The 23,516-nt window shown below is 36.2% G+C and overlaps 3 protein-coding genes across 8 annotated transcripts in view; 1 reads left to right on the top strand and 2 right to left on the bottom strand.

Moving 5' to 3' along the window:
- Window positions 1-12,228, bottom strand: part of LOC133526368 (kinesin-like protein unc-104) — a 144,591-nt gene extending 132,363 nt beyond the window's left edge. The window contains exon 1 of one of the 3 annotated variants that reach the window (XM_061862963.1): window positions 12,032-12,228. The gene's annotated coding sequence lies outside the window, so the exon portion shown is untranslated. The remainder of the gene's footprint in view (window positions 1-12,031) is intronic. The other 2 variants (XM_061862965.1, XM_061862966.1) reach the window with 2 other exon arrangements.
- Window positions 12,229-13,889: 1,661 nt separating this feature from the next.
- Window positions 13,890-19,350, bottom strand: LOC133526531 (superoxide dismutase [Mn], mitochondrial). Its single transcript, XM_061863208.1, has 5 exons — window positions 19,157-19,350; window positions 18,848-19,026; window positions 16,548-16,686; window positions 15,372-15,526; window positions 13,890-14,137 (listed from the first exon to the last, which is right to left on the bottom strand). Exons 1-5 carry the CDS (start codon window positions 19,186-19,188, stop codon window positions 13,992-13,994), a joined length of 651 nt encoding a protein of 216 aa, XP_061719192.1. The 5' UTR covers window positions 19,189-19,350; the 3' UTR covers window positions 13,890-13,991.
- A 1,856-nt stretch (window positions 19,351-21,206) lies between these two features.
- The window catches only part of LOC133526530 (mitochondrial carrier protein Rim2), a 32,337-nt gene continuing 30,027 nt past the window's right edge, over window positions 21,207-23,516 (top strand). Inside the window, exons 1-2 of one of the 4 annotated variants that reach the window (XM_061863205.1) lie at window positions 21,208-21,550; window positions 23,063-23,106. Coding sequence is in view for 2 of the 4 variants with exons in the window: in XM_061863204.1 (XP_061719188.1) it covers window positions 21,510-21,550 (41 nt within the window). In the remaining 2 variants the exon portion in view is untranslated. Of the gene's footprint in view, window positions 21,551-23,062; window positions 23,107-23,516 lie in introns of all 4 variants that reach the window. The other 3 variants (XM_061863204.1, XM_061863203.1, XM_061863206.1) reach the window with 3 other exon arrangements.

Genomic DNA, 23,516 nt, shown 5'->3' with positions numbered 1-23,516 from the left:
AATATTTGAGTACCTTGGCCGCTACCATATATCTGATGGCGACTGTACAATATAAGCGCAATTTCACCGTATATCCTAAAAAATCTTCCTCTGAGTTACGAAAACGTGTGCTTTTTTGGTATTTTTTTATGTAAAACTTTTGCAACTAGCCAATCGAAAATCAAAATTTTTCTTTAACATTTCACCTGATCTTTCTTGAATTCTTATCGACATACAGTTCAATCGTGCGCCAGTTCCTAAAGAAGGGATTGGAAAACTCGTTGTCAGCTATAACTGTAATTTTGCTTCCAATGTGGATCAAATTTTTTGCAAAATTTATTCTTTTTCAATGGTTCAATGAAATATGAATATTTTACGCCGAATAATACAATATCTTACTGTCCTGTTCGATAGGCTCTGTGTGAGATACAAATAAGGAAGACAAACACAGCCAAACGATAATCAACATTAGGGGGATATCCAATAGTTACGTCACTCGAATTTCTAGGTTTTATGCCCCCTGTATACTCATACCTTCCCCCCTCCTTATCAAAGTTGGTGACATTTGGGAAACCCTTGGTGTGACGTCACATTTTTGACAATATTGTTTTCAACGAAATCGGCAAATTATTAATATTTTATCAAAATGTTGCCAGAACTCATGCGAAATTCGTTACATTGCGGTATTTGATCTCAGTTGAATTGGATGTAAGTTCTCGCACCGCCTAACTGAGCTTTAAAGGAAAGCCTTCTCGGACAAGAGGCCAACACTCAAGGCTGAGTCGGCCCAGGGAATTCAGTTGCGTGTCAACATTTTACAATGGCCCGCTCAAGGTCTCTGGGATATTACGCTCCGAGTTTAGAATTACTTGAAGCAATTGAAGTACTGGGTAAAATTACCAGATTGAATATGCAACACGCGAGCTGAATTGCACGTAAAACAGGTTTCTAAATACTGATGTCAAATCGATGTAATAACTAATATTTTGTTTGTTTTATAATAATTTGTTTTATTTTGTCAAAGTCAGGCAGTGTGCCATGCCACTACTGAATGTCCCTTGTTTTCCACTCGGTATCTACGGTTCTAAGTAGTTAAATTTTATTTTATGTTAGTCGATTCAAAAGCCCTTCCTATTGGCAGATTATTAAATTAGATACTACATCTACCTAGTTGGTTACTAAGTTCTGTTACTCGATTTGCAACCTCTTTATTTCCGTTAAAACGAATGCTACCGAAAAAATAAAAATGACAATGTGGTGGATTTGTGAGCTATAATTATATACCACACATAACGCTTATCTCGTGGTATCTATATGTCGTATCGTATATATATGAATTGGGGCCTAAAAGAGAATCCTATCGCAGTAATTGCGTTGCACAAATGTGGGCACCCGCCAAACATGATTTTAAAGTTGCGTGAAAATCTAAAAATCAACAAACAATTTCTTTATCGCACAATTAATAGATACAATAGTACTCAGAGCTTCGATGACCGCAAGAGGTCTGGAAGACCCTCTGAAACCCCGTCCGGAAGCAAAAGTTGTTGGCAATACAGATGTCTGTGAAGAGAAGCTCCCTAAAAAAAGTTATCAATGAAGACCTTGGACTACACGCTTACCGCAGACAAAAAGGTCATTTGCTTAATGGACTATTAAAGACTATGAGGCTAGAGAGAAGTCGCGTGCTATTAAAGCGGTACGCACAAAATGGCCACCGAAAAATACTATTTACAGAAGATTTTTTTTTTACCATTGAAGAATGTTGTAACCGCCAGAATGACAAGAGTGTATGCAAAAACAGTCAAGAGGCGGTTGCGGCTGTTCCGAGAGTGCAACGAGGCCATCATCCCTCTTATGTGATGATTTGGCTTGGTGTGTCATACTCAGGGCTAACACAGGTTCATTTCTGTGAAAATGGTGTGAAAACTGGGGCCAAAGTATACCAGGAAACCGTTCTCGAACCAATAGTGAAGCCCTAAGCTACACTATTTCAAAAGCAGCCATGGGTCTTTCAACAGGCTCAGTTCGTGCACATAAGGCAAATACAACTCAAGCCTGGTTTCGAAGGAACAAAATGGACTTTATTGCCCACGAAGACTAGCCGTCCTCCAGCCCGGACCTTAACCCCCTGGATTATGCCATATGGCAGGTTATTGAGGAGAAAGCCTGTGCTAAACCCCACACAAATCTTGACTCCCTCAAGCGGGCCATAGTTAAAACAGTGACGGAATTAGACATGACAATCGTGCGTGCCGCTATTGATGACTGGCCTCGTCGTTTGAGGGCCTGTGTCAAGCTCAGAGGAGGCCATTTTGAATGATATTGTTATATGTAATTCCTCATTTTGTGTACTTCATTCTAATATATAGTTTATTCAACTTTCGTTCGTATATTTTATGTAGATAAAGATTATTGCAGTAACAGAATTTAGTAACCAACTAGGTAATACATCTCGCTGTGGAAAACCATATCTTTTCTCAGACGCTATATTTTTTTATTAACCATTTCATCGATGTTTATGTTATGTATTCCGTATGTAATCCGTCTAGACCTTCTAGTTCCCCTAGTAGGAGGAATTTCGTTACTCAGATCCAAAATTCAGATCAGGGGTCAGACCACAAGATAGATAAAAACTAAGACTAATAAATAATAAACTAAGACTAGTAAATTATTTATTTATTAGTAAATAAAATCTTTATTAACATTTAGACTTAAAAATGTTCACTAATGTTAATTGATATTGGACTGCGCTCTTTCAAATTCTGATTGTAAAATCCTGAAATCCAAAACGAGGCATCCCGATGACAAAACCAGACAGGCGGGGTAAGGAAACATTTTGCTAAATAACATTAGGTATCTATTCATAACGTTTCGTATCAAAATACGCTGTTAACAGATAAAGATGTCCTCGTTCTACAAATATTTACAGACCTCTGCACTGGAAAATCCTTTTACACGCAAACATAACCCATGTTATGATATTTTAAAAGCTCTCCCTCTGTATGTTGAAATATCGTCTACATATATTGATTTTGAACTAAGTCATATCCATATCTTAAATGTACAGAGCTTTTCCAAAAAATAGGTATTGAAGACCTGATACCCACAGATCCTGGTGTTTTTGGGTTCTTTCAACTCGGAATCACTAACATATTCAACCTTGATGATAAAAAAATGTTCCAAAAATTTGTTTGGAAATTGTAGCTTCCACTACGTCACGCTAATACAAGTGAAATCTTTTCTTCATACTAAATCGTGACGTAATGGAACGAACACTTTGGGACATTTTTTTTAATGGTAGGATGGAGAATGCTAACGATTCTGAGTAGAATGAGCCCAAGGAAGTCCAGATTTGTAAGAACCCGGTTTTCAATATTTATTTTAGAAAACGCCCACAATTTATACAAAAAATCGAATTCTATGGTTATATTTAAGTGTAATCTCACCCGTAAAGCAAACATTTTACGATTCTTAAAATACATTTAAAAGCTAAAAAGCTTCAGATGTGTTAGCTTTGCTTTCAAAGCGCTATTTGCATATCAAACACACTTCAAATCTTTAAACGCGGGTTATGCTATGTCACATTATACAGAAAACGGCGTAAATTAAAGAATTGAGTATAAAAGTAGTATCGAGGTATTACATTCGAGGTCATTGAACGAGAAACGTGTAAACTTCAGCCGCCCCTATTGCTATTCCCTATTGCCACTCAAACTAACCATTATAAAGAGATCTAGAGTATCTTAACAAGCATATGTAATAAGAGGTCCGATACCTAGACTGGTTTTCCTTTAGCGATGTTTGATAAGTCATGAAAACCAGTGGTTGCAATTCTATCGTCTATCGTATCATGCGTCACTATCGCACTTATTTGTTAGAAAGTGACGGCTAAGTTGAGGTGCGTTAAAAGCGTAACCCCCTGGCCTTAGTGGCAAAGCTATTAAGCGCTTATTTAGCAACTTGGAGCTATTAGGAGGTAACGAAAAACTTTGGGTACTTAAGAGCCCGATGGAGGGCTGATAAAAGTTAAGAACACGTAATGTTCTACGCTTCGTAATGGCACGACGATGATCAATCAGTTTTATATGCTGTTAACACTGAGCGTCAATCTACCTATAAATAATAAACTTTACTGTATGATTAGATTTACTGATAGTAGCTGAGCCAAATATCTGCGGTGGCTCGGTCATCTAGAGCGAATGGGAGCCGATCGGAAGAGCGTTTGAGAGAAGCCTGCCGCCCGGCCGATCGACCTAGGTATCGATGGGCGGATGTGGTGGACACGGATCTGCGCGAGCTCCAGGTTGAAGACTGGCGAGAAACTGCACAGGACAGAGATCCGTGGCGAGCAGTAGTGTTGGAGGCCAAGACACACTTTGGGTCGCTGCGCCAGAGGAGTAAGTAAGTAAGATTAGTCTTATTTAAGCGTTTCAAGTTTCAAAACGAAGTAAGTAAATTGACTAACTGAAATCCTTGGAGGTTACTTGATCCTGGTTAAATTGCATTAATGCCAAATATGTTGAATATCTCACCAAAAACATGCCAAAAACACTTCAATGTAATAACGAATACAACTCAGACAAATATTTCAGGATCTCGAGAGACTTTATTGTTGGAGAAACAAAACGTTATCACGTAGTATGCCAGCATTGTTATATTTGCCAACATTAATATTCTGAGAACGGCAGAGATTCTCTAAGGCAGAGTTTTAGCCTAACACCCTTATTTATAAAACATAGCAAACCGCTGTAAAATGGTGTCTCATTCTAACAAACACTAATTAAGTGTAAATAACAAAAAGAGACCTACGATTATAAAGGGTATATTAGATTTCATATGACCTTTATGAATAACGCCAAAATGGTACATTGTGCAACGAGGGAGGTAAGTGAAATATTGGACACGAGGGTATAAGGGTATATAATAATTAGTATAATTACCTAAAGGAAACCAAAGACCCGAGTTTGCAATATTCTTACCCCCGGAGTTAAGTTACAGACAATATTTTTCATCACACTTAATTAGAAAAAACTATACATTAAGCGAAATAATTCTTAAATACGGTGACATTTCAAATATTCGTCCGCCATATTGTCATTGTTTGACAGGTTAGGCATTGAAGGCACAGACCTATCTGGCATTCAGCCACGATTGAAACTTGTCTAAAAATATTTTAAACGGCTGTTAATGAAATTAAATCTTTTTAAATATAAACAAAAATATTAAATTAGAAACGTCAGTGTTTTAAAAGTAAACCTATATGGTTCGTATGAATTAGTGACAGAATTTTATAAAAAAAAAAAATCCTAACTCCCTAGGGAGTTATAGTTTTTAATTCCACAACCCATAACTCCCACGGGAATAATATAGGTATTTGTCTTTAAGTACACCTGCATTAAATAAGATCATTTTCGAGCAAGTGTAATGAAAAAAATTCAGAAATCGAACCAGAAAATGTATGATTTTAAAGACACTTCATAAAAAGGTATCGAGCATCTCTAAGTAAGCGGCGGAGCTGCAAAGTATTGCTTTTAATAGGTTTTAGAGTGCTTTTTATTTTCCTTTTCGTTGCTGTAGCACTCTGTTCTTAAAGGTCCAAGCCTTTCAAATGTAAGGCTTTCAAAGACTTGTTCCTTTCGGGGCTGTGGTACCGCAAACTGGAACTTTGAAAGGATATGGACGGGCTTCATGGAGAATAACTAGGGTTGCCACACGTCCCGTATATACGGGACTGGCACCGTATTGAAGGATCGTGTCCCGTATATCGATACCGCTACATAATACCTAGAGAAATGATCACAATCATACCTGTGTAATCAGTCTGTGCACCTATGTAACAAAACAAAGGGACATAACAGAGCAAAGCTATTTATATATTTGGTAATCCCTAAGAGGGAAGAATAGTTTTCGAATATAACGAAATACCGTTAATCTTTGTACGATAAAAACGGTATCCACTAACTAAATCTTAACAAATCACTTTGATTTTGATGTCGATCGCTTCAGCATAATATATTTTTGGTTTCAATGTTTTGCAAATTTAGAAAAAAAGGAAAACATACTAACCTAGTTTTTAATTATGTCAATAACATACTAAAAATCATGGAGAAATTAAAATATTTAGAAGTGGAAAAATGTTTTCTCTTTTTGTATGGTCGATCACGGGGTTACGTCCCCCTTAAAACAGCCAAACAATTATTTACTATTAGTTCTTATCTAACTATACCATAAAGATAAATACTGCACAACAAATCGAATTATTTATTTGGGTTAAGTGTGCACACTTACACATTATGTATCTCATAAACATCTGTAAATTGTCATAACGAATGTCTTCTCATACCATAAACAAATTAGTAACGAGGGACTTACGGAACAAGAGAAAAAGACTCGCCTGATCTCGGAGATGGGTCATTTCCTGATTCCATTTACTTAGAGTTCGTCAACACGCCCTTTCCCCTAATAATATCGGTTTGGCTTGTGACTGAGGTCATTGGCTTGGCTTCAGTGTTGTCTGGCCAGCTGAAGGTTTTTAAACCAAAAGTACACTGCACCTTTTATAAGCTCTGTCTCTGACGACAACTTCTAGTAAAACAGGAATCGGAATTGTAGGAAGAGCTCTTAAGAGTAACTTCCAGACACCATAAAAAAATCTATAATCTACCCTTTTAGAATGCCTAGCTTCAGTGAAGCCCGACATTGTGTACAAACACGCCTTGTTTATAGGATATTGACAAATCGCCAAACACTTCTCCGTATTAGAACTTATTTACCTTTCGACAGTAAAAATGCTATTGTAACGAGTTTTATTGCTGTTTACTATAAAGGCAGCGCCGGCGTAAAAACTATAAATACTATAATACTCAAGTGAAAAAGATACTACGAGATTTTGAGAAACATATTGAATACCTACATATGAATTATGGACGTGGTTTATACTTTTGTATATCCGTAACTGAATTAAGCAAGGTATTCCGACCGTGAAAGACAGACCTAAAAGCTTGTTGAAGCTGAATTGAGCGGCCTTCTATACTCAGGAACAATGAAAACTTTGAACGAATAGATAACGTTAAGAACCTTCTCGTGTGCGTACAAGGGTAGGGGGAATAAAGGACGTTTCAGTATAATTCACACAACACTGCGTCCTTTAGATCAAGTTCGACCGAGTGGTTAAGTGTCTTTGAAAGAAATAAACGATAAGCGCCCTGAATTCTGAAGAATATAGAGATTAATTAAAGTTTTAAGGCATTTATAAATAAAACGGGATAAGCCGAAACAGTGTTAGTAACGCCCTATTACTATACGAGTAGGTATGCTTGGTTGCTATAGCAAAACCTCTGTTTTCGTTTTATCCTAACCTAACGCGTTTACGTTAAAGACTACTTCAATTTTTATATCACGCAACATACATATTCCTTTTACCCACGCATTAATAAACTCAACCTAAATTCTGGTTGTAATTGTAGTGAATTAACATTTACTATATCGGCAAATGGCAATGTGTCTTCTCTTCCTCTACTATTTCTTAACTCTTGGGAACAAGGAAGATGTATCAGCACCTAAATCTCCATCTGGCCAGAAAGATCACGTGAGTGACATTGCCTACCGTACTTCGTCTGACGTATGTCGTTCAGTTCGAGCTGTCCGCATTGCAGGCCGAGAGGACTAAGACAGGGAACCTAAATAGTGTATGGATCCAAGTGCATTCACCGCGTCGCGTGAGGCGCCGCTGCGATACCTATCGACGTGTGTATCCATGCTTTCAGGACTAGTAGGGATAGGGGTAGTTTCATTTATTTGCAGGCGTCTGTATTTAGGACTGTTATTTTGATATTATTTCTACGTAATATAGGTACTTAATTACAAATCCTAGTAATTTCATGGTGCTGGTGGTGGTGGTGGTGGCATGACGTTAGCGACGAGGAAAAGTGCAAAGCGCTTTTAGAACTGAAGCCGTTATATCAAATTTACAAATACGTATTTAACCAGGCATATAAAAAAACAAAGTAAGTAGATACCTAAAAAAAATATCTTTTGCTTGGGGTTTCGTGTGAAATAAGATGGCCGAATTTTTTGAATTTCCCTAAAAAACTTCTGACCTCAATCCTCGAACTTCCTCAAATTAGTACGCATTATGCAAAATTATATGATAGCCCATACATATCAGCCAATTTAACTTTGATTTGGTAACTAAGTAACTCATAAAAAATATTATCTTAAATCCTTGCCTCATAGCATCTTATTGTTTTATACATAGGTACTACGTCGGTGGCAAACAAGCATACAGCCCGCCTGATGGTAAGCAGTCTCCGTAGCCTATGTACGCCTGAAACTCCAGGGCGGCTACCGGGAAAATCGAAATTCGTCAATTGCGGGCATTTTTCTCTGTCACTCTAATTACGTCTTAGTGAGAGTAAAAGAGAAAGGTCCCCGCAATATGCGAATTTCGGTTTTCGCGGTAGGCCCCCTGAGGGCCTGCATCTAGACTTAAATTACTCAAATTCCAACACTGTTGCTAAAATATTTTTCAACTAACATAACTGGATCCTGGACACCCTAATACAAAACACGACCTATCTACCAACACGTTCCCGCTAACGTCCGACCGTGTTATTATAGTTATGCATAATGCAATTGAGGTAGGTTAGACCCATTACAGTTTAGGCGAACGCATGGCTAGTGATGGTAGGAACAGGAACTCGAGTCCGAAGAGTCTAAATTTGAAGAACTTGAGTTGTTTTTACGAGACCTTGCGCTTCAAGTCCCGAGTCGAGCCTTTTGTTGTCTTTTATAAGTTCGACTCAAACACTCCGTCGTCAATTAGATAGGTGTTCTCTAAATTAACAGTAAATAAAATAAACGCAATGAAGACAATGCATTTTTTTTTTGTAAAAAAAAAAGCATTGTTTGTTGTTAATTGTGATTTGTTTAAAAAGGTCTCTACAAAAGAATCGGAGTGTCTAACGAGTTGAAAAGAACTCATTTTTCGACTTAATTGTTAGTCTGAAAATTGTAATCGAGTCTTCAAACGAAAGTGGAGGATCCGCGCGTAATATTTTTCATACAATTTTCCTCTCCGGATATAGGGACCGTGCGCGTTGGAGGGTCTGCCATCTTGTGGTCTGAATCGGAACCATAAACATCACATTTACGCTTCGCGCCAAAACTCTGACAGCTCCTGTGCTGCCTCCTACAGTTCATGCACGCTACCTATTAACATTATTGAAAATAATTTGACACAATTTGTTGTATATACACTACCGTCAAAAAGTTTAAGAACAAACACAGAATATTTAAATAATCAACATTTTAATGATTTTTTTTTACGAAAATACTACTTTGCAGTAGATACCTACAATCCGAAAAATAAAGCGTTAAACAATTTATCAATCAGAATTTATTAAAAAAGGCATATATATAATAATAAAAAGCTTTTTTCAAGGTTTCTCATCGAAAAATCCAATTATTTCTACAAGTTAGTAGCGTTTCTTGGCTTATGAATTTCCACTCATATTGCAGTATCTTCCATAGAGTTTTTGCTTATGTCGGACATTGTTTTCGGACCCTACGGGCGAGTCAAAAAACCTCAGGTTAGTCTGGTGATGGTGGTGGACAAATCATGTTTTTAACACACCTTGCTGCTCTTTATTGGCTGTGTTTGTGTAGCCTTTACAGATATTAATTTACCGAATGCTTGAGATTGTTGTCTTCTTGCAAAACAAATGGGTTACCGATCAAACGTGTTCTTAAAAATGAATCTAAAAATTGTGTTTGATCTTGAACTTTTTGACGGTAGTGTAAACTACAGCTATACTCCTACATTTTATTTTTTCGATTTTTTAATTATTATTAGATGCTCCTGACGCATTTAAAAATTTGGATAAAAATATTTTTCGCTCCTAATATTTACAATAATCAAAAAATCTAAAAAAGTCAAACGTCCCCTACGTAGGGTCAATATAGCTAATATACATATGTGAATATACATCAAATTATGTGGAGAAACGTCCATCCCATTTCCTCTTAAAGCAGAGGACTCAAACGGCTCGAGTCTTAACCAACACTACGCATGGCATTGCACGATAATTTGTAGGCGTTATGGCGCCGGCGGCACACGCTAATTCTAGGAAGATAATTGGAATACAATATTTATAATTGGAATTTACTTTGTCGTCGGTAACGCCACTTACTCTAGTTTTTATATTAAATAGTTTAGTAGAGCTTAAGTTAAGTAACTTTCTCAGACACCGGTATTCTAGTTAACTCCATTTCGGAGATAATCAACAATTATTTTTTATCTGATAAGGCCCTTACAAGCGTGCTCACTTGCCTTAGGGCCTGTTTACATATTGATTAGTGTTAGTACGATAAGACCTTAATATAAAGGCCTGTATCAAAAATTAAATTTATGCCAAATAAAATATTTTCAAACAAACAAGTATCTCCATTTACAATATGTTGTAATACAGCCTAAATAAATATTTTAATTGTTTTTTTTTCTTTGAGGGTCGTATAAATATTAATAAATACAAAATGATGTAATTATTTTACAAAAAAAAAAAAACAGAACTATATTAAAATTGGCAGTTTGCTTAGTATGTTGTCCCATTAGTACGAAGTAATATCAGTGGTCCCTAGGGTGAAGAAAAAATAGGGTTAAGAAATTCTAATTTTGTGGGCATCAATTATTTTATTATTTATTTAAATACCCACCAGCTTTCCTTTTCACTTACTACAGTAATATGGATAAATAAGATTTTGGCAAAAATTTCCTTTTTGGTACAAGCTTTTATCACTGTCAGTACTTTTCTTTTCACAGTAAGCAACTAATACTCATTGAGACAGTTCTAATAACCCCAAACACAATTAGGTTGTGTTGTTTTATCACAGAGTTCCTAAGGCCACCTCCTGTGTCCATCATCAGATCAGCTCAATGGTACCATAATATTGCATTATCACGCGACTTACATATATACATGCAAATATTCAGCTTCAGTGGAAACTGGGAAGTGGGTCAAATTTTACTTGCAAAATTTGACCCGTTCAAACATACAGGGTTACATTGAAAGTTAATTAAAAACTCATAAAATTAATAACAATATCTATTTTCCTATCCTTGTATAATAAAGGTAAATATGTGTAATTTTTGTGTTATTGTATTACACTACCTCAAAACTAACTATCCTCACTAAGCTGTTTATAGGATCAATACATTTGTTTTTGTAGCAATTTCATACTAATAATTGTTACCAACTCGCTCTTAGGAAAAATATTAATAAATATGAATAGCAATTGATGTTGAAAAATAGTCCTGCCTGCCTGGTTTTTTGTCAGCCTGTTTACCTTTTTTGGAATTCATTGTAATTATTTTTAAATAAAATTAAAGGGTTGGTAAGATTATTCATCCATTACTTAGTTGTGTAAAGCAATATAAGCCATTGCTTTTATTTGAACTACTAAATTTTGACAACTGAATAGCCACCCACCAAGTTAAAAAAGACTACGGATATAGTGATTTTATTTATTGTTATACTTTTAGAATTGAAAAATGCAACAAAACTGTATAGTGCAGTCAGTAAAAATACCAATGTCTATATAAGATGAGGAAGGGCCATCTGGCCAACATATGTGAATGAATAGTCTTACCTAAGGATAAGTATGATGAATCATATCAAACATAATGAATGTATTTATCATCACTGTTTGAATCGTATTAAAATAACAAGGAATTATATTTTTAATAGCCAACGGAATAAAACCTAGATAATCATACAGCGTGACGGCGAGTTAAATCTTTACGAAACACTGAATTGTCGACCTTCCTTTCCGAACTCCATAACTAACATATATAGTATAATTAAACATAGCATGGACTTTTGATTAAACGAGATAAAGAAATATTAATTTAGTTTTACTTTTTCACTCAATGTACAGGCCCCTGAAAATGTAGCAACGTCTGGTTAGTTCGCTGAAAAATCAATAACACTTCTATGTGATCCCACTCAACTTTCTGCTGTTAAATTGCGCATTACAAATATAAATCGGCACATACCTCTGCACAGACGAAAGGTAGAGATACTGCAGGATACTTAATCTGAGTCAGAAAGTACGAATGTCCCGGAATATTCGATTTATTTATTTATTTTCGATCACAACACATAAAACTCCGAACAAACGTCGAAATGAAATTGCTCGTAATTAAGGCGTTTTTCTGTTTCTAAACGAAATCACGTCTGTCATTTAGAGAACTGTCAAAGTAGAGTCATAAAGGCATCATCACACGATGTGATAAAGTCTCAATATTATAATAAAATGTTATTTCCTATTAAAATTAGCACTCTTTTATTATTATAATTGTAAACATAAATGTTTGCTTGTTAGTTTAGATAAACTTCCCTTTATTTCATCAAGGTCATATTTAGCATACCTACTTATGTAACTGCGCTACGCTGATATTCTCATGGTAAAATGGTATAATCGAATGTTTTTGTTCCCTCACGCTGATCTGGTGGAAACTGAAAGTACTCACAGGTCTTCGCTATACGCATTCTAATCTATAGGAACTTCATCAACGCAAGCACACTTGAGTGTTGGCTGTGGTTGGCTCGTTAAAATCTTATTAATATTTGGTAGATACTGAACAGTATTTACGATCCTGTGAGGCAGCTATATACTAAATCTCACATAGATAGCTACATTAGCTACCTACTATAAATATAACCAGGATCAAGCAGGATCGTGAATACCTGCAAATAAAGTATAACACTCCTGCTAATTTTAATTTAAAATTGAGTGATTATAGCTTGTATCCAAAGAGTTATTTTTTTCTATTTGTGGTAGAGAAGTCCAAAGGGGCCCACTGATTAACGGTCTGCCGGACGATATCAGTTCAGTTCAAATATACTTTATTCATGTAGGCAACTAGCTACTAGCAACAAGCATGAATAGTAATATGAAAGGTAGAGGCCATATCATACCTTCCATAAATAGTAAGACAGTATTGCATATAATATGGAAGGTGGAGGTAAGGAACGAAATCTCCATGTGCCAAAAAGTGTCATCAAAAAACCTTAAATAGGTGGCGCTACAATACCTAGAATACTTGAAAAAAAAACAAATGCACACAAATCATAGACAGCGCACTTCACTCCGTCAATAACGCCTAGGTTCTTAGCTACTCTGGAAAGATTTGGAACTATTATTTATAGCTGACAGCTGGACACTATTGCAACAGTTATACCATAAGAAGTTTCACTCCTTTTAATTCCACACTCCATAGAATATAATCACTCTGCCTGTCAGTTGTTCGGAACTACGGAAGGTGGAGATAAGGAACGAAATCTCCATGTACCGAAAAGTGTCATCAAAAAACTTTAAATAGGTGGCCCTACAATACCTAGAGTACTTGAACCAAAAAATCTAATCAAGACAGCGCAATTCACTCCGTCAATGACGCCTAGGTTCTTAGCTACTCTAGCGCTACTCTGGAGAGATTTGGAACTATTATTTATAGCTGACAGCTGGACACTTTTGCAACAGTTCTACCATAAGAGATGCCACTCCTCTTAATTCCACACTCCATAAGTGGGCCCCTTAAGATCGTGCCTGCGGACAGTTTGACAATTCAAGTAGATGGCGCTGTAAGTGTAAAGAAACATTTGAATAGTGCTACGAATTTTAGTTTAATTCGCGATCCGTTGCCATTTTAATAATATTTGATCGCGAGTTTGTCGCTTCTGCCGCGCATTAGTTGTGCTGCCCACAGAGCATGATAATCATTATATACGTTGTGCTGCCAACACGCGACAAGGCATCAAGTCGCACCGCGCCAATCTGTCTCGTCTCGCGCCTGTCGCGGTATAAGAAATTCTGATTTACTTGGTAGAGACAATTAAATAAAAATACGGAACCTTAATTCACTTATAAATTATAATGATGTTCACAGGTATCACAACTAAATCACTATGTGATTAAAGCTTGTATATCTAAAAAGGTTAAACCATAAATGCAGTTTACTTCAGGGCTTTGTCGTATCTGGCCGAGATATCGGCCCAGTTGGCGACGTCGAAGATGGCTTTTACGTAGTCAGCCCGAACGTTCTTGTATTGGAGGTAGTAGGCGTGCTCCCAGACGTCGATGCCGAAAAGAGGCACCAATCCTAAAAAATGTTACCTTTTAATTTCTGGTAATGTTAAGTTAAATAATATTAATAAGCGTGTAGTTGTTATGTATGTAAATAGGAGAGCGTCCCCCACACTTGTCATACATTTTTACTTAACAAGTTCAGGCTAGGACTAAAGGCTAGAAGAGATCAAGGGATATTCCCGAATATGGCAACCATTCATTAAATATAAGGCAGGAATTGATTTATTTATAGTCTGTCAAGCCATTTCCGTCAAATGAAAAAAGCGGCAAATGTAAAAAATGTAGGCGAAAAGGGTTATGGTCTTTTAGAAAATTTGAATTTCGCGCCTTTTTCTACTGGCAAACTTGTCCTCTCCACCAAATGACAGATATACATAGAGTCAAACCAATATAAGTTGGTAGCGATTTTGACAGCCCAGACAGTGCAGTGTTATTTTAAACGTCAGAGTTCTATGAAATTATGAAGTTTAATAAACACATGAACAGGCTGGGTTATCAAAATCGCTGTCAACTTATCTTGGTCTGACTCTAGAAGCAAAAACGCCTCTGCCCATTGATATAAAATTAGCTAAATTCCAGGCCGTATTTGTTTTAAAAATAGGCCTCTACATACCTTCCAACAAATCGCCTGGAGATTTCAGATAATGCAATATTTGCATAGAGGTACAATAATATAGAGATGAAATGGGGGAGGATGAGATGACCAAACTAGATGCTCTTACAGAACTTTCAGTAGGATTAGCAGAGAAAGCGTTATTATTGTTTGTCCTTGTCATAGTCTCACTTGTCCTTTCTGCCTACTTCTAAAAAATCCTAATGACGTAGACTTTTTTTGCCCACCGTTTTTATGTAACAATGAACCCGACCAAATTACGTAGGTTGTTTTTGATATTATATTGTCAGGAATGTTAAACCGTGTTTTTAATTTGGTCGCATTGCGTATGTTCTGTCCCTAATGGGCGCACGAGGTATAGCACATCTATACGATCCTACCATCTATAGATAATTTTATTGCCGACTAACCCCCTTAATTCATAAACGCGCTACAGTCCTCATTTAGCTAATAACTAAAAATCATTTGTCTTAATCCGTCATTTTGATATATACATTAGTAAGAAACAGATAAAACAAAAATTAACTAAATGAGGTTTGTACTTTTTTATGAATAAGGACTCCTTATTCCTCCGTAAGAAGTCCCTTAGCAAAGTAACCCTAAATTATAAAGGTTCATGTAACACAATAGTTACCAGTAGTGGCCTGCAGAGGGTCCTGGTTGGAGCAAGTGGCAATCTGCAGCTTCTTCATCTGCTTGTTGTACCCGAGCCAGCCCCAGCCTGAACCTTGGACGCCCACAGACGCGGCCGCAAGCTGGTTCTTCATGTTCTCTACAGAACCAAAGTCCCTGGAAATATTTATAAAATAATGAATAAGTTTTTGTAAGATAATATTTAATATTATTTTAATTACTTTAGGATATTAATGCAAGTCCTGTCAAGATACAGATTGTACAAAAAACCTTGGGAAGATAGATTCGACCAGGCACGAGATTGAAGAAAAAAATTACAGACAAACCACCGAAGTTTCTTAAAAAAAAGATAAAATTCGTGAGTTTTCTAGGAAAAGGGTTCGGTTCTTCAGTTTGAAGTATTGTGTTTAATAACTACTAGTAGTACTAGTATATCCCGTGAAATTACTACAGTGCGTTTCTACAACTAACTAAAACAACTGTAAATTAAAGTTAAGTAAATTAGGCTATAATAATACAAGAAAATTAAGTATACGTGTTAACTATGAAAACAAAATAATGTTAATCTCACGGGGGTTAATGGCAACAAAAAGGTGACCCCCAAGCTATCAGGTGTAACACAGATTAGTGGAGACACGCAAAGGGTAACTGTTATCATAGGCAAAACAAACAGATTGAAAAAACAAAGCAACATGGACAATTGAAAATGAATTATGCCAGCACTCGGCAAAAATGGGCATGCATACATTATGAGTGCAAAGGAGCCAAGGATCTGAAGAAGAATACATCTCTAAGGCAGTCTTCACATTCGATGCGGACCCCACCTCTCAGGTGCTAGTGGGACATTGCTAAATACGTGCGTAGTGCTGCTCCGTTCACACACCCAAGCAGCTTACGGATCCGTATCAATGTGATAACTGCATAGTGCATATAAAGGTTGAATCCAATTATGACTGCTAACGATAGCAACAAATACCACACTTTCAATTTAAATTTACTTATATAAGTGTAAATAGGTCAATTTGTAGTTACAGTGACCAGTGCAATCGCGATACTTTAAAGTGTGGCTGAAGATACCGCTGCAGTTTTTGATCGTAATTAGAATAGTACCCCAAGGAGGTAACCAAGATTGAAGCGAATGCCAAAAGCAGTCCATGCATAATAAAAGTTGTATTACTGATTGATAGCCTTGGTGAGCTGGTCGGAGGGTTTGCCGCCATTGGCGGAGAGATTCTGCCAGAAAATGGAGTGGTTGATGTGACCACCGCCATTGAATCTGAGGGCCGGGGCTAGGTTGATGACGGTGTCAATATCACCTGTTTAAAATTTATGGAAAGTAATTAAATAGATAAGCACAAAAATTTGGGATGAATGGACACAGGCATGATTAATTTACAGTGACTTGCTTAATGAACTCTAATGTTGATGCGCTTACCAAATTTTACCTGTTAGCGTGAGTTGGGTTCTCGCGCGTCCATACGTTAAGTCGCGCTAGATGTATGGAGGGAAGGTGGGGGAGACAAAAGAGAAAAATAGTCAAATGACATGGTACCCAAGGGATGGGAAAAGGGATGATGGTGGACAAAAATTTTGATGGAAAGACGAGTTCAGGTAGGTAGTATGAGCCTTGTGGAGCAGACAGGCTCTAGACAGAGACGCGTGGAGGAATATGGGAGAGGCCTATACCACGGGCAACCAGACGAAACGTCTGCGGAGAAAGGCTAGCAGAAGCAGTAACATGTATGGAGTCGCGCGGGAGAACGCAACTCATGCTAGCAGGTGGGGTATGAGCACATTTTAAACAAACGACCTTGTGTTTTGCTGCTAGGTAACTATTTGTCAATAAAAATTCAAGCACAAACCAGCTTTGAAAAGTGCAACGATGTTTTTGTAATTACCTGTTTGCGACGGAATATATAGGTCATACTAAGTAACTTTTACTATGGGACCAACCCCGAAATAGCAAAAAAAGATTGACTCTCCCATAGAAAACATCATCATCAGACCAGCCAAAATGTATAAAACAGCGTATTTATTTCGCTATAGTAATAGTTGCTCAGTATGACCTATATTCATAGAGATTCATCTTGCAACATATTGCCGGTAATAAAAAAAAATCGTGTATTGACAGTTCATTTACTTAGATACTAAGAGACAATGCACTTAGGCAGTAGAAGGTGCCATAGAAGGTGGGACCTCGAAATTTAAATCACTTTTTTTTTCAAATGCAGTCTTAAATGCAGTTGTAGTAGACAGAATTTTAACAACCTTGGCAACTTGGGAGCAAGCCAGGTTTTAAAATCATCTGTTTTTAAAATCATGCCAGTGTCCAAAATTAGTTTCTTAATAAATAACTGATACTGTGATATTACAGGAACCTTTAACTAAACAAGACTAAATTTTAGCATAATAAAACTAATATAGCATCCCAAGACCAGAAGCAATTGTTTTGTTTTTTAATTTGGAACCCTTGGTTACACAATAAAACTTCAAAATATATTGTGGGATATATACAGTCATGTCTGAAAATATCGATATGAAGAATGTCCCAAAAGTATGTATACACAACCTTATTGCTGCTAATATTAAGGTGTATTATATTTTTCGTACTTTGTTGTCCATATCTATATTTTCAAATGTGTCCGTACAATAATTTGTATGCAGGGTCTTAGGAGGCTAGAATAAAACTAAACCTAAATAGTATTATCTAACATGACCCAAAATCAAGCTAATGCAACTCAATCAAATAAAACTATATTAACTGCTCTATAGCTTGCTGTAAGCAACAACTTGGTTGCGTCTTCTCAGCTGTCAGGTTGCACCAGAAAATGGAGTGGTTTATATGGCCACCTCCATTAAACTTCACAGCACTGAGTAAGCCCACCAAGGCATCTGTGTCTTCTGCTGTCATATTCAGACGAAATAAAAAAGGAAAATTATGTTAATTAAGTCATTGTAAAGTGAACAAACCTCACTACAAGGGTGTTGCCAGCTGCTGTGATGGCGAGGGGAGGGGGCGGGGCATACATTTACTTACAAATTTCCCCCCCACTGTCAACACCCTTGCTTCACTGGATACTTTTAAACTTGAACATGTAAACAAGTTTAAGATAATTGTTTATCATTAGGCGTGACCATACAGGCGAGGAAAATGTGCGCTTTGCTACACTGGCCGGTTTGTGCGTGAGGAAATTGCCTCGCACATATGCTCGCTCTGTGTGGACCCGCCTAATAAGTTACATTTCAATATAAAGTTTTAATCCTCATAGAACTTTACAAAGATTTTACTTAAATGATGTAGTTTTTGTTACTTTTAATCAATACATCATAACAAATATCTTCTTCTTTGTTGCATCCTTATGACTGAGGGATGTGACAACTATAGACACTCTATGTATTTTCCAAACAAATATATAAGGATGGCAAAATAAACAGTCATATTCATAAGGCGTTTAAGGTAATTAAATTTAATCCTACCTTTAGCTTGTGCAGCAGCTAGTTTCTCCTCAGCAGCATTCAAGTTCGCAACATATGTGGCGTGGTGCTTGCTGTGGTGCAGCGCCATGATCTCGCGGCTGATCACCGGCTCCAGGGCGCTGTACTCATATGGCAGGTCTGGTAGTGTGTGCTTCTGACGGCACCCTCCCGCCACACGCCTAAAAAAATATAATTTACTGTCACTTGTTGTTCAAACTCGCCATTTATTCAACAATTAGCGAGCCACTGCAAAGTATCGACGGGTAAAATCGGAATCGGCTTAACCAAAATAATCAATTATTAATATACATCAAGATTCCGAGCTTGCGAGACGCGAACATGGTGAAAGTTGAAGTTGAACTATGAGATATTTGAAGACGCTTGACAACCGGCGATTTTCTAGTCGCCTTTAGCACCTAAAGATAACAATATCAGTTCAATAATAAATGGAAATTATGTATGATAGATTATGCAATTAGAGGTAGGTGGTACAAATTGCAATATGACAGATGTCAGCTGACAACTGACAGCGCACTAACTGTCAAAAATGGTGTTGCTGTTGTATTTTCATAAAAATCGCGAGAAATACTTTACTAGACTAACTTAAAGGGCATGCGAAGCCGCGTATGCATAATCTGCCTGATAAACAGCATTATTTATGTGTATTACATTTCATAAATGTAAGAACTGTAATAAATGGAGTCAGACTAAGCTAACTCTGTAATGATTTTCATAGCACAGACAGTGCAATTGTTATTTAAAACACCAAACTTCTATTGTGACGTATAAAATAACACTTACACATTCTGTTCACTTCTGTTCACTCAAAATCGCCCTATTAAAGTCAGAACAAGCTAACCCTGTAGGTTAGCTTGTTCTGACTTTAATATGTTTATACAATTTTACTTAAACTACGTATAACAGCGGTAGTTAACCTGCAGCCTGCCAACATTTTTTTAAGGTGGCTCGCCAAGTAATGCTGGTATAGATACAAAACGTTGCCACCCGAATCTCACTTTTAGGCAAATTCATCTTGCGGCCCGGACTTCAAGGTAAAAAAACCGTCTTTGTAGCCCTCATAAAAAAAGATTGAGTACCGCTGAGGTTTAGAATAACCTTTACCTGAATCCTTCAATGTGACTGAAAGATTTTGGCAATATTATAAATAGACCACAAGCCAACCATATTTCCGTGATATACGCGTAATTGTTTACGAATCTGGCAACACTAAGCGCATTAGTGCTGTTTCAGACATGCTAAAAAACGATGAAGAAAATATATCTGGTAAGTAAAACTTTAATAATTATGCCATTCATTATTGTAATAAGACATTTTAAAAATTAAATTATTAATATATATTAATTAAATTAAATACATTTTTATATTGTTACCTTTGTTTTTGAAGTTTTATTTAATAATGAAACAGGGTTAATGTTTTTTTTTTATATCAACAGTGACGTCGTGATAACAGTCACGTACGTCACTTGTTAAGCACTGGTCCTCAAACTCTTAGAAAATTATATACTTTTATTATACACTTTGAGAGTAATAGCATACAACGTTCTCTTATTTTAAAAAAAGTATTTTATTTAAACAAACAGTTCCATTTCTTGCTCACATCTCCTTGATACATCAGCAATAGTTGCACTAAGAGATTAATCTGATCTGACAGAGTAGTTCAAAAAAATCATGATTTAGGCACATTTAGGTAAAAACATGACAGAGGGGGAATGTAAGCAACTTTAAGTCATGAGTAACTATTACATAATTATACAAATTGTACGGTAATGTAGTAATCTCATGAAATGCATGCAATTTTTCAGGTAACTCTTTCTAATTCTGAATGAAGTTTTAGGCCCTTCGCCTATTTGAGCGGATACATGGAGCAGTGAAGTGGGTTAACGAGAAATAGCATGAGCAAAGAAAAAACTGGCGCGGACGTGTGCGAAGGATTTTATTTTACCTACAATGGTACCCGCGGGCGTGCACCCGCTCCATGCGGGCTCAAGTCGGCGAAGGGCCTAAGTGTCATTACATATATTTTTAATAAGATTTACTTTAGCTATGTTAACGTACAATATTTATCGCAATATAAATGCTACCGGCTGCACACAAAGTTTGAGATCCTCTGATTATAATGTTGCCTTGGGGGAAATATATAAGACTTGGTTATGTTAAATAATGTTTAGAACTAAAATAGTAACATAGATCCTTTATTGCTGTTATTTCTAGAAAGTGAATTGTTTTCTTCTCTAGCAAATACCTATTAAAATGATCAACAAGCATCACTTGAGCCTCTTTTTATACCCTGGCAATCTTGTTGTTAAGGTGTGAGTGCGAGTAATAACGTATAGTATATTGTTATCGTGTGTGCGTAAACATTACGGCGGTGGACGTGCAAAAGTGATGTTGTGATGTGTGCGAAGTTTTATGCCGAATTTTCTTAACTGCGTCGAATCGAAATTTCCAATTGAATAATTTTTTGAGCTTGTTAACGTGAGTGGATGCCTATTAGGGTTGAAATTAAGTTAAGTTCAAGAAGCGTATTGAGATAATATAGTATACGTGCGGTGCGTGGTGCGTTGCTATAAGTGGTGGTGCATTTTGTTTATTTATAGACCGTCGCAATTTGTAGACATGTAATTATTTTGGTTGCGCTAAAATGTCTCAAAGGGATACAGCAATACATCTTCTGGCCGGAGGGTGAGTTAGATACCGAGTTGATAATTCTTGATATCATTTTTTATCATTGTTGACATACCTACATACGGCGCACGGCCGAGAGTTGTGGAACATGTGGCCAATGTTATTTACATCATCATGCTATATTGTTATATGCGATTTTTAATAAATGATCGCCAGCATGTGACTGTACAATTTGCATAACAATATAAATAACGCAAAGATTTTTAATTTACTGTACAAATTTAGTTAGTAAACAGTCTTATCAAAACAGGTATGCCTTGAGATGGCAAGAAAAACGTAATTGTACATGTTTCTGATAATTTATGCCTCATTCTTTTTAATCTTTTAATTTGGAATACATACCTACTCATAAGAATAAGTCAATAAAACTTTTTATATAATTCATATGGATAGGTAGTAGAAACTGGAAAAAAAGAAATTGTATTATTTACATTTACTGACTCAGGTGCCATGGCATACTAGTTTTCTTTTTTATTTGTAAAACACAACCCACAATTAATTATGTAACCCGCCTTATTCTACTTAAAAAAAGTTGAATGTCTTAATTTTATATTAGGGGCCTGTTTCACAATCTCCAAGTAAAGTCCTGATTAAGCTACTTGCCAATTATCTGATGAATAAAGTCATCATTGGTGTTTCACAATCTTCAAAAGCTTAACTGGATAATAAGAAATGCTAAGTTTTTTAGGAAGTTATATCTGGCAGTTAATTTATTTGTTAATAAGCTATCCAATACTTTACTTGGACATTGTGAAACAGGCCCTAATATATTTTCTATACTTACTTTTAAATAACCCAATATTGCATCATTGTGATGTAGAGGTAAAGGACCGACTTTGTATGGAGCCTGGTGGGAAAACCAACAGAAATGAGAGCTAGATCATTAGATAGGTCTTTCTATGTACTTATTTCACTCCATGGGCACCAAGCAGAATTCCATTGCAGAACTGAGATATTTGTATTTTAGTCAAAATGTCATCACCCTTATTACCTAGGCTGAACTAAAATATATATAAACTGAAACACATAAAATTATATAAATTGAATTGGTGTGGAATTCATAATCATATTTCTGAACAAACATTATGAACTAAGGTAAACTGTTTTTGAAGAACTGTCTTGTTAGAATCCATTGTACATCAATGTTTGACATACATAATGCCACTTGCCTAACATTAATTGCATCAGTTTCAATAATCTAATTTGCCAATTAATACAATAAAATAACTTTTTTTTTAAATTGACAATAAAACAAAAAATATAAAAGAACGGGCCACAATGTGTGTTGATCCATGCATAATGGAGGCTTCTGTACCTTCATACTATATAAAAAAAAACATAAAAGCAAAAGGGCTCACAAGTTATTTGCCAAATCATGTTCAAAACATTTTTTCATTAAAATATGGCTTATTAAAACTTGACAAAACTATAACCTTAAGGATATGACCTTCATACTTGGACTGAATTAAACAATGAGTGGTCTAATTGCTAATTAAGGATCTCTTACAGGCAACCTCTGGGTAGTAGACAAAAAGAAAAGTTAAAAATGCCATGTAAGTAAAATTAAAAACTTAAAAAATATGTTGCATTGTAAGCAAATAAAATATCTGAAATATTCATTTAAAAACTATAAAAGAATAAAAAAAAAATCATGAAAATTAAAGCTTGTCACTAAGACATGACATAATGAGTAAAGCCCTTTCAGCTGGGTGTGTCAAAGAAATGGAAATATGGACAAACATGCATACACTCAACCAACCTTCACTTGTTTGGTCTGGTAGCATGATTTATTTATTTAATCGTATGGCGATATAGTCACATAGGCAAAATTACACATATACAGTATTATTTATAAGGCAACATCCAAGTTTTGCAACCATTGCACAGCATCGGGCGTCAAGTCTAATAGATCAACCGGGCTACCCGAGTATGCGCGGAGTGGGCACCGCTGGATGATGTGCTC

This window comes from Cydia pomonella, chromosome 16 (assembly GCF_033807575.1).
Source record: "Cydia pomonella isolate Wapato2018A chromosome 16, ilCydPomo1, whole genome shotgun sequence".
Taxonomy (NCBI): Eukaryota; Metazoa; Arthropoda; class Insecta; order Lepidoptera; family Tortricidae; genus Cydia; species Cydia pomonella.
The sequence above is the reverse complement of the archived record's forward strand: the minus strand, read 5'-3'. Positions and strand labels throughout refer to the sequence as shown.